Source organism: Calypte anna, chromosome 17 (assembly GCF_003957555.1).
Source record: "Calypte anna isolate BGI_N300 chromosome 17, bCalAnn1_v1.p, whole genome shotgun sequence".
NCBI classification, from domain to species: Eukaryota; Metazoa; Chordata; class Aves; order Apodiformes; family Trochilidae; genus Calypte; species Calypte anna.
The window spans coordinates 1,974,301-1,986,462 of NC_044262.1; the positions used below are offsets into that span (position 1 = coordinate 1,974,301).

Genomic DNA, 12,162 nt, shown 5'->3' on the forward strand with positions numbered 1-12,162 from the left:
GTAGTTGATTTTTTTCAGAATGGTGATCTCTAAAAGTTACAGTACAGAATGTACAGGCTGGGAGAAAAATTCCAGAACTCTCCCCTTGTAGCAGCAACAACTCTGTGTCCAGAAAGCCTCCAGCTAAATGTGAAGTAGTTTGAGATAACACGTAGGTGTTGTTCAAGTATGAAAGCAATTTAATCCTGTGAAGAGGTATTAAGGGTTAGGTTTATGTTATCTTCCTCTGAGGATTCCTTCTCTCCCTGATTAAATTCTTGTATTCTTACTGAACTGTTTACTTTGTTCAGCCTACGTCTGTTCAGTTCTGATGGAACTGTCATTTCCATTAAGATGCTTCTTACTCGGCAGCTTAGTGCTCCCTACCTGAACAGCACACTCATTTAAAGCAAGCTCATTTCTCTCATTTTCTGGAGAAATCAGGATTCAGATTTAAATGGAATACGGTGCAAGCAGCTTAATTTGCTATTGCTGTTGGTTAGACCTACCCTGTGCCCATAAGAACAAACCCAGAGTATCCTGTCTGTTCAGAACCAATAATTTGATTTTCTTTTACATGAGTGAACAAACACCATTTGTGCTATTACTTAACTTTGTTATTTGTGCCCTGGGCAGGATGCTCCCCCAGGCTGCTCTGTTATCTCATGACCAGTCAGCGCTCAGTTTCTGAAGACTTCGTGCGTTTTATATGGAGAGAAACACAAACCTCCAGCAGATCACACATCACCTTCAAGGTCAGACCGTGCGGGTGCCCCCGCGGTGCCTGCCGGTGCGCAAGCTCTACACCAGCTACAGGCGTGTGCGGGATCAGCTGGGAAAATCCGTGCTGCTCGGTGTCAAACACCTCTGGCACCGCCTTGGATCCGCCTGGTCCTGCAGTTTGAACTCCCCTGCGCCCGTGGAGGGGTCCCGGGGCCAGCGGCTCGGCTGGCGCTGCGCCCTCCACCAGTGGCTTCAACCCGTCGGGTCGGGTCAGGCTGGGTCGGGTCGGGCCGGGTCGGGTTGGGTTCCGCTCCCGGCCCGCTGTTGGGTCGGATCTCGGCCCCGCCTGTTCGCGTCAGACGGAAGCGGAACCGCGTTCAGGGAATCGTTTCCGGGTGCGAGTGGCTGCGGGAGCGGGCGGGAAGCGGCGGGGGAGCGGGCAGGGGCCGGGCTGGGGACCCGCCATGTGAGAGGCCCTGACAGCGCCAGGTGAGCAGCGGGCGGGCCGCCATGGGGCCGGGCTGGGCCGGACGCGCTGCTGCGCGGAGCTCGGACGCTCTCCAGGAAGGGGGTCCCGCGTCCTGAAGGGCCTGGCAGGGGCGGCGGCCCGGGTGGCGATCGGGGCTCGGCCGCGGCTCCCTGCCAGCGGGCCGGGTCTGGGATCCGCGGCGGGGCGGACCGGCTGGGAGCGGTGGCAGCGGCTCTGCTGTCTCCGCCGTCCCTGGGCGGCCGGGCTGGCTCTGTCCCCGCTCCGGCACGCCAGAAGTTGTCGCCGCGTAACCTCAGCCCGTGTCTGGCGGAGTTTCGGCCTCCCCTGGGGAGGGCGGGTGTGAGTGTGTCCCGGTTCTTCCCTGGCGGAACGAGGCGCAGGGCAGCGGGATGGGTGAGAGCAGCACGGGGGAGCGGGGGGAACTTGGGGTGCTGCCGCTCAGTGAGAGTGAAACCTCTGCCACTGCGAAAGCCCTTGGGGATCCCTCCAGGTGTGCATAGCAGGCAGAATTGTCCTTATTTTGGTATAAACCAAAGTGGAGAGTCAATTTGGAACGAGCATGAAGAGTCTCAGAAGCGTTTATACGAGGGAGCCTGGTTGCCAGAAGAAAAAAGGTGGTATAGGAGTAGTTGCACTACAGGTGTTAGAGAATCCTCAGCATCTGGATTCGGGATGTGCCTGTGTAAGGAGAGCTGCAAAACATTCCCTCTGTCAGCAGCACCGGGCCGGGCAAACACCGAGAACGTGTGTTCTTCAAGGCACTTTACTGCAAAACGTGTTGCTGGTATCTAGAGAGTATAGGTACTTAATGCTTATAAGAAACATTAGAGCCAAAGAAGTTACCGTTTGATCAACAGTGGCTAAAGTTGTGGTTTGTTTGTGGTTTTTTTTTAAAGTAGATGGATTAAAATGCATAAGCATTACCTTTGTAACAAATTGCTTATTATAATAGCAGAAGGTGCAAAAGTCCCCACCTCCTTCCCCTCCCTACTTCTTTAAGTTCTCTGTGTGTATATGAATATCAAGTCTCATGTTATCTGGGGGTTTTTTTTGGCATCTCAAAACTAAACTTCAAAGTTACCAGATACTCAGAAAACACAATCATATCTACTTAGGATTACAAACTGTGAAATCTGTACACAAAAGTTTCTGATCATTACATGTAAGATCTTGCCGATTTAAAGCTTGTGACACTTCAAAAGTGTTTACCTGATGGACATGAATCTTATTGATTTCTCTGTGGATCTTTAATACTTTGAGCAGAGTGTTGCCTCCCCATCTGCAGAGGAGGAATAATGACACTGTCTTTCACTGTAGTGTTTTGGTATCTCCTGATGAATGTGTGCAAGAAATAAGTTTTCCAGTAACTACATTTCAGCCTGTACTAACTGGCTCCAGTTTCTGAGGAATTGGGGGGTTTCCTGCAGTTTTACAAGGTAATGTAATGAAGTTTTTAATTGGTGTGTAGTCTCTACTACTATAACAGATTCTGTATTTTAGTCTGAAATAGAAGTGATGCAGACTCATTTTCTAAGCTGTTTTCTGCTGAATAAGATGTATGCCCCTTTCATTGTGTGCTTTACTGCAGATAACTCACTAGTTCAAGTTTTGGCTGAACTGCCTGTGTTTCCTTCTGTTCCAATGAGCACTTTTTTTTACCTTAGTTAATACTTTACCAAAACTTAACACACCTTGTGAATTTAATCTATAATGTGATTTGTGAATGGTTAACGTTTGGAGGAATGAGGATTTGAAATCCTGATTTGTTAAGAAAGGAGCTGATTGCTACCATAGCCATTTATTTTTGAGAAACTTGGTTGTTTCCATAACTTTGATATTCCTCTATTATTAGACTAATACAAAGATAGCTTAGTTCTCACTTAGGGTATCTTTGGATGGCTTTGGATTTGGAATCAGCTGTATTGTAGGCTGTTCAAAACAGCACTGAGCTTAACAAAACATGGGCAGGAAGTTTATATGTAAACATAGGCTTGTGCTAGCTGGTTTTAGTCATCCTGGCACTTTTATTTACCTGTTAGAGGCAAATCTAACAGAACATTGTGTTGAACTGAGCTTGAAAGAGGTTTGAGATCACTGTAGATGGCATAAATAAAGTGCATTTTATCCTACTGGACAAGCTGCAAACACAATGAAACTTAATGCTGCAACAGAAATATTGTCAGTGTTTTGTTGTACTGTAGCATGAGCTGCACATCAACTTTATGTTAAACTTCTCTGTGAGCCCATGAGGGTCACTTTTTTATTCTGAGATGCCAAAATTTCATCTTTATATGTAGCAGCCTTGCTAGTTGTAGTACTCCTTGTATTCTTACAAGTTCTGCACAAAATTATCTCAGTAGTTGGGAGAGTAGCTTTTCCTTTTCCTTTTCCTTTTCCTTTTCCTTTTCCTTTTCCTTTTCCTTTTCCTTTTCCTTCTCCTTTTCCTTTTCCTTTTCCTTTTCCTTCTCCTTCTCCTTCTCCTTCTCCTTCTCCTTCTCCTTCTCCTTCTCCTTCTCCTTCTCCTTCTCCTTCTCCTTCTCCTTCTCCTTCTCCTTCTCCTTCTCCTTCTCCTTCTCCTTCTCCTTCTCCTTCTCCTTCTCCTTCTCCTTCTCCTTCTCCTTCTCCTTCTCCTTCTCCTTCTCCTTTTCTGTTACTCCTTTTTCTTTCCTTTATTACTGAGTTATTAAAATCTGTTTTCCATCTGTAGGGAAGTTTACCATACTTCAGGGGGCCAGAGTTTCAGTGAAGCAGAAATGCTGTGTGGCACACCACAAAAAGCCATCCAAGGGCACTGTATGTTGCCTTTTAAAAGATAATATAGTACATTACTGTTACAGAACATATACATTGGTAAAACATTGTAGGGTCAGTTTCCTCCCTGTTTTCAAAGATCCTTTCATAAGGATTGGCTTAGAAATAATGCTGGACTGTGACATATCTGGTTGCAGTTTTTATTTGGTACAGCTACAGCATTTACTGTTGTGGCTGCTGGAATCAGAAGTACAAGGCATATGCAAACTGAAAGGATTGATGAACATTTTCCCTCAAAACTCCATGATAACAGCTGATAGGGTTACGTTCATCAATTAAAATTCCCTTGGGTGTTGATACACTTTTGGAATGATGTCTCAAGTTCTCACAGATCATGCAATAAATACTGAGCCCTACAAAATTCTAGGGAGGATTGTAATGATTTACACAAATACTTGTTCCTTTTCTTGCTTTCTTTCTGTATTCTGAGCAGTAATGCATGGAGTATGTATATTTGGTGTCATGGAGCACTTTTTTGTTTTAGTCTTTATTTTAATTATGATCCTCCTAACTTTTCTATATACTTCTGTTTTCAGACACATGCTGTAACTGGAACAGCTTGTAATGTTTTTTCCCAAGGAACCCATGTTGCTGAGCTAACTAAAGGAAATTCAAGGGACCTTTTCTCACAGCTTTGTGTGAGTTAAAATGAACATAATTTGTATCATTCACCTCTCTGTGAGAATGGCAAATCACACATCAGCAAGTGAATGAAATTAAACAGGTGCAGAAACTAATATGATGTTGGCAGACACAGCTTCATCTTGTAGTTATATGATGCTTCCCTGCTGCTACTGTATGATGTCAGTAAAATGAAATACCAACTGTGTTTTGTCACCTTCTATTCTTGTTTTTTTTAGATGCAGCAAGAGGTTTCAGTTTCTTTTGACATCTAACAAGATAAATGCTTATCACTATCATGTTCACAGGTTACTTCAGTGAGCACTTTTGTTTGAAGATGTAGGGCAGTGATCCACTACTACTGAAGTTGTACTATACACTTGCTGGCTAAGGCCACGATGAATAAACATAATGCAGATACACAGAGAGTTTATATGATTTTTTTGTGTGTGAATGTGACTGGATTTTCTCCTACAAAAATAGACAAGAGGCTCAACACAGAGCACTGCTAAGTCTCAGTGAACTTAGTGTCCAGTTCTGGCCTGTACTGTAAAACTTCTAAGCCTTCTAGCCAATTTCTTTGATACATAATACCTGAGAAAACCTTAAACTCTTTAATCTACTTATGCAGCAAGGTTAAGAGAGGGCCTGTTCATAGACAGGTGCCCAGAAGTGGACTTAAATTTTACAGAACTTTAACCTAACATTACACTATTCCACAGTCAGGTGTGGAAGGTAAAAAAAGACAAACTGCTTTACTATTTAACAATGAGAGTACCTAATATTTCTATAAGTTTCCTTAGTTCTCACTACCCCCAAGTGCTTGAGTTTGTATAATACAAATAAAATTTTCTTAATTCTGAACTGTTATACTGTGGTCTTGGACCTAAAGAGCACAAGTTACCTCTGTATGTGCTGAATTATCGTAGAAGGTACTAGATCCAACTTCTGACTACACAAATCATTTTCTTCTTTAACTCTTAAAATTCTATAAAGAATTGCCATGTGATTTGAAGTGCCTACATTCTCATTGCTTTGGGGAGCAAAGCTGTCTTATGTCTGTCTGGTTATAGAGGTTTATTTTTTTTCTTTAGAGCGTGCAGTGGATGAGTCCCAAAGTTAATTTGTGTTTTAGAGCACCTTTCTGCTCCAGTGTATTGCTGCTTGCCTCACCACAGAGGAGAAGAGGGTAGGGAGACATTTTAACTTGGAGAAAGCTGTTAAAAAATGTGAGATTTCTTAAAAGTCTTTTCAAACTGTAGTGATCTTCCATGGCTGGTTCACTGAAATACTTCAGTGGAAGATAATATTGTCTTGAAAGAGTTACTGGCCTGCTAGTGTTGATGAATAATTGAGTACTGTTATCGTGCAGTACCCTGTTGAACTATATTTTGTTTAGTTCTACTGGAATTTGGTTATTGAACTTAATTGAACTTAATTCTGTATACAAATAAAACTTTATTGCATATGGGAATGCAATCTAAAGTTTATATTTTATTTTCTAGGTAGTGACATTGGAGATTTATGTGAATAAGTAGGATTCTTCTTCTAACCATTTTTCATCAATAAAATATTGCTAGTGGTGCCTGCTTCTCTGGTATGTGTAATGCCCAGATTTTTCCCCAGGTCTTGCCTTCCCAAATTGATACAAGAAAGTTGGGGTGCCCTGGTACCCCCTGGAAAGTCACAGCAGTCTCAGTGCTGTTCCTGCTACAGTCCTGCCTGCTCCTGGGCATGGTGTTTATTGGCAGCCCTGTCAGTTCCAGGACCTCTTCTACTAGAGATTTCAGAGTTTGGCTGAAAGTGAAAAAAGGGTTCCCTGCTCACAAGTGCTTCTGTTCAAAATTCTTGTTATTTAACCCTGGCTACCTACAGGTGTTTTCAAGATCACAGGAAGTATGTGTCTTCAGATGAAGACTAAGAAGGGTAGAAAAGTAGTCTCATGCTGTAGTGTGTTCACTTTCCTTTTTGAGAGCAGATGGGTATAGAAACTCATTGCCCACTGCCTTTTGGACTGGCTTTTGTGTACTTCATCTGTTTGCTTTCAAAGCAATACTATATGTTCCCTTGATCCTTGTTTTTTACTGCTTATCTCCTACACTGAGACTCAGTTAAGCCAGACTTACAGACCTTTAACTCCATCATCCTCTCGACTCACTTCCAGGATGTGTGTTCTTTACTCCTTTACTGCTTTGTTCTCCCTCCAGAAAAAGACAAACCAACTCTGAGAACAAGAATATAGAATTCCTCATAGATATATATGCCTAAGGAGATGCATGGGTTCTGATAGAGCTGTGATGTGCAAGGATTGCTGAGGTTCCCTTTCCCCTTGGTGACCTCCTGGTTCTCATGCTCTGGCATGTGTACACGGTGTGTTTGCAATGTGGGGCCATGTCATTGGGTGTGTGAATCCATCTAGACATGCTCAGATGCCATGATCAAAACAACATAATTATTTTCTACATAAGGCATAAAATGTCGATTTTCTTTCTACTCAGGTGCCTATTAATTCATTCCTAATGTCTGCCCTAGTGATGGTGGTGACAGTTTGTATTTTATTATTTTTGTCCAGGACCAAGTTGTTTTCCATTTTGCTGAGTCTTTAGGGACCTATGGGGCAAGGAGGAAGATCACTTTATATATATGACAAACTTTCTGTACGTTCTAGGCACAAAGAGAAAGGAGGTGAGGTTTGACCAAAGTCTGGTTCCTTAGTTCAAGGATCCGAAATGATGCAGAAACATGGAATTATCACCACTGGTGACTGCTCTTGTAGTTTGTACACAGTTCTCAACCGAGGTAACTTGTAAATTCATGTCACTTGAGGTCAACAAAAGCTCTTTCTCCACTTAACAAAGAGATGCTTAATCAGGAATGCCCTGGTGTTGCATCTGTGCATAGCTGGTAAGCCCCACAGACTAAATGTAGTGACCTGGGTTGGATTTGGAAGGAAACTTGCTGCCCAGTCAAAAGGAGAGGGAAGTTGACAAAAGTAAAAAGTATGTCCTGACTGCTGAGACTGCCAGTTTCCCAATGGAGTGGATGCATCTGCTAGGGACTTGGACAGTGGTTCTCTGCACAACCTGCAGGGATGCTCAGAGTAACAAGATTAATCTTGCCATTGGAGTACTCCACGGTTAGATTGGGGTTGGTTTGTTACGTTGGATTTCTGGCCTGTGTCTGACTTGTATCAGCTCACAGGCTCTGTATTGTAGCTTTGTTCACTGAATAAAAGAACTGTCCTGCCAAAGCTACTTTTGTGTAGATGGCTACCATCATACCATGCCTGTTAACCATCTTTTAGTTCATATTTCCTTCATCGGATATAAAACATCTTTTCCCCTGCTTTTATGTAACTAAAAACTCAAACGAAGTCTGTTTAACTTGCCCATTTTAATCTGTGATATTTTGGTAACTTACAGAAGACATTTAGCAACTCTGCTGACATGGTTTTGAATGTTCTGTGAGAGCTTTTGACAGAAAACTGAAGCAGACACGTTAGTCTAGTCAGGAAACTGGCTACCTTGTGTCTCTGCTTAAAAGAAGTTCCATTTGTGAAGATTATGAATGTTAGTTTTAAGTGACAGTCAGCTGATAGAGTTCCAGTTCTTCTTTTAGGATTTTTCCAGTTCTTCTTTTAGGATTTTAATCATATTCCTACATGTTGATTTTGTTTTTAGAGTGTATGAATTTTCATCATTTGATTTAAATTGTTCATATATCCCATTACAGCATGTAACATAAGACATAAATAGAAAAAAAAATCCACTAGTATGTTGTGATACATTGGACATGCTTCCTGCATCAGAAGTCAATGGATGATGTTGAGATCTGTTTGTTCAATTGGAGAAGCAGGTATGATGACAATTATTATGTGTTTAGACTTCTGCAATAATAAGAACAAGAACAGAAAAAAAAAAATTAAATCTGAGGATTCTTGAGCTCTTGACTAGGGGCCTGTTCTTGGAAATGTAAAGTGCTTTCTCCAGAGATACTCAAAAGGGGACAGGAGTGTGTGTGTGTTTCTATGATAATACTCTGTGAATGGTAAAGAGCTTTTCTCTAGATCTTTCAAAATGTCTGTCTTTCTGTAAAGCCTCTTGGAACATCCTTTCCCAGTGTATCAGACAAGTTTGAGTACCTTTGGCTTTTGAGTTAGGTGAGAATTTAAATATCAAGTCATTCCAGCTGGGAAATCACTGCAGTGTCAAGTGAGCTTCAAAGCTCACATCATGGTTTATTAAAAAAAAATTAAAATCACAAAAAAAATTTTTTTACACTTTGAAAGTCTATGGGTGTCTCAAACACTTTTCCCTCAAATGCTGCCTTATGTATTGACACAAATTCATCATTTGGGAACCTCTGGCACACTGGGTAAATAGTTTGAAACTGAGCCCACGCCTAAATCCTTCCTTTCACTAAGATTTCTTTCATTTGTGATGTAACTATTGCAATACTGATTTTTACTTTTAAAAAATAATTATCACGATTATTTTTTAAGGAGGTAAATATTTAAACAGCAATGTCATTGGTGTGGTATATTCATCCCCTCTGAAATAAATTTTACATATCTAGACCTAAGGATGATGATGATGATGTTTATCTGTGTGTGTATGCACACACATGTGGACCTGTGGCTTTTCTTCATCACATTTTTCAAACTTCATGAAGTACTTTTCAAAGATTCTTTGGCAGTTTAACAGTGCAGTATCAACACACTATCTGGATTGAAAACCTGCTGCCAGTTCTGAAGTTTCTGACATGCCTAGTGGCAATAAAATTAATACTCTTTCATGGTGGGGGTATTGTACTGCAGTTGTTACCATAGAGTGAAAATGTGAAATTGCATTTAGGACATGGACTGCCTCAGGGAGCCTCTGATGTGTTGTGAGCAATTAAACTGTGAATTTTGCAGAGGGATAATTCAAATTACAGAAATCTCTACTTTTCATATTGTATCAAGTGTTTATACCAACTCTTCAGTTGTAACGCACCTTAACTGGGTCAGTGTGATGATTTAACTTCAATACGTGCAAACGTTTATTTGTAAATGGAAAACTCTTTATTCGTTCTCAGTTGTAAATGCTCTTGTTTTTCTTTCAGATTACTCATTACATCAGTAGAAATGGACAGCAGCAGTTTCATTCAGTTTGATGTGCCCGAGTACAGCAACACTGTTCTGAGCCAGTTAAATGAACTCCGCTTGCAAGGAAAGCTATGTGACATAATTGTGCACATTCAGGGTCAGCCATTTCGAGCCCACAAAGCTGTCTTAGCAGCCAGTTCTCCATATTTCCGTGACCATTCAGCATTAAGCACCATGAGTGGCTTATCAATATCAGTTATAAAAAATCCCAATGTTTTTGAACAGTTGCTTTCTTTTTGTTACACTGGAAGGATGTCCTTGCAGCTGAAGGATGTTGTTAGTTTTCTGACTGCAGCTAGCTTCCTACAGATGCAGTGCGTCATTGACAAATGCACACAGATACTGGAGAGTATTCACTCAAAGATCAGTGTCGGTGATGTTGACTCTGTCACTGTTGGTGCTGAAGAAAATTCAGAAAATCGCAATGGAGTTAAGGACAGCAGCTACTTTGCCAACCCTATTGAGATCTCTCCCCCCTATTGCTCTCAGGTGCGACAGTCAACAGCAGGCAGCGATCTTAGGATGGAAAGTACTCCAGGCAAAACTCTACGTAGTCGCCTGCAAGAAGAAGGGCATTCAGATCGAGGAAGCAGTGGGAGTATCTCTGAATATGAGATTCAGATTGAAGGTGATCATGAGCATGGAGACCTGATAGTAAGGGAAAGTCAGATTGCAGAGGTGAAAGTTAAAATGGAAAAGTCTGACAGGCCAAGCTGCTCTGATAGCTCTTCCCTTGGTGATGATGGGTATCATACTGAAATGGTGGATGGAGAGCAGGTGGTTGCAGTAAATGTTGGTTCCTATGGGTCTGTCTTACAACATGTTTATTCATTTACCCATGCCTCATCACAGGCTACAGGTGTGTCTGAAGCCTTTGGAAGCCTGAGCAATACAAGTCCTTCAAGGTCAATGCTGAGCTGTTTCAGAGGAGGTCGTGCACGCCAAAAACGGGTATCCACTGGTCACTTGCACAGTGATGTTCAGGGCTTGGTGCAGGGGGCTGACAGTGAATCCATGGTGAGTAACCCCGGATATGAAAACAGTCCACGAGAAAGAAATACAAGAGGTCATTGGTACCCATACAGTGAGAGGTTAATTTGTATTTACTGTGGGAAGTCTTTCAACCAGAAAGGGAGCTTAGATCGGCACATGCGACTGCACATGGGAATAACTCCTTTTGTGTGCAAGTTCTGTGGGAAGAAATACACCCGCAAGGACCAACTTGAGTATCATATTCGTGGTCACACAGATGACAAGCCCTTTCGCTGTGAGATCTGTGGAAAATGTTTTCCTTTCCAGGGTACACTCAACCAGCATTTGCGAAAAAATCACCCTGGAGTAACAGAAGTAAGAAACAGGGTAGAGTCTCCGGACAGAACAGAAGGGTTTGTGGATCAGAAAGTAGATAATGATGCTTCAGCTTCTGAAGCTATGGATTCTAGTATGGAAATTCATGCAATGGCTCACACATCTGATTAAAATACTACATTCTAAGTGCAACACAAACAAGCACATTACTAATATATTTTTAAAATATTTTAGTAATCTTCATTACATCAGCCTTTTAATTTTGCTGAGCTTCTAGAAATCAGTTTGAAATGGTTTCTGGAGAAGACTACATAAGTTGTGTTTTGTTGTTTTTTTTTTTGAAGGAGGCTGGGTTGGTTCTTTTTGGGTTTTTTTACTTTTGAGGATGCTCAAAATGTAAAAAACTGTGGTGGGGAAAGGACAGGAAGAGTCTGCTGAAGTGTTCCTACTGATTGATCTGGCAAGACACAAATTTCAGTGGAGTAAGATACTAGAATTAAGATTGGCAGCTCTGCTGGTTACACCAAGAAGCTGTAACCTCCTGAATTTCCTAAATCCCATTGCTGGTAATGAGTCATGTAGGGGCAGGGAGAGAGAATATTGTGGCTTTGATTGCTTCCATGTGTCAAGATGGAATATTTTTGCTTTTACTAACTGTTTTTTTAGTCTGTTTATATATATAAATTTGCTTTATATATATAAAATGCTTTCACTTTTCCTATTCTGGTAGAGGTGAATGTAAAAGTAAGTCAAGGTTTATACCATGTACTGCTCTTTGAATGGCTAAGTCTCCTCCCTGCTTAGGATTTAGGACTTCAGACTCTGGGGGGATGGTTTTGGTTTTAAAAGAATGTTGTTTGCTTTTCATTTTATTAAACTATTATTTTGTGTGCAAAAGTGAGCAAAGTGAATGATCTTGTTTTAATAGCTTTGCTTTATAACATGTAAACCAAATGCCATAAACCTATTAAATTATGGTTAAATTGTTGAGAGGGGTTTTGTTAGTTGTCTAGAATGCAAGCTGGACAACCTGTGGTGCTGACATTTTATATATATAGAGATAGATATATCTATATATATTAAC

At 41.4% G+C, this 12,162-nt stretch overlaps 1 protein-coding gene across 2 annotated transcripts; it reads left to right on the forward strand.

Annotated features, from left to right (window-relative positions):
* The first annotated feature begins 1,102 nt into the window (after positions 1-1,102).
* On the forward strand, positions 1,103-12,162 carry ZBTB34 (zinc finger and BTB domain containing 34). 2 transcript variants are annotated; one of them, XM_030461230.1, is made up of 3 exons: positions 1,162-1,191; positions 8,357-8,479; positions 9,728-11,434. In XM_030461230.1, exons 2-3 carry the CDS (start codon positions 8,439-8,441, stop codon positions 11,247-11,249), a joined length of 1,563 nt encoding a protein of 520 aa, XP_030317090.1. In that variant the 5' UTR covers positions 1,162-1,191; positions 8,357-8,438; the 3' UTR covers positions 11,250-11,434. The 2 variants fall into 2 exon arrangements, with proteins under 2 accessions (XP_030317091.1, XP_030317090.1); XM_030461231.1 differs by lacking the exon at positions 8,357-8,479 and having other exon boundaries at positions 1,103-1,191; positions 9,728-12,162.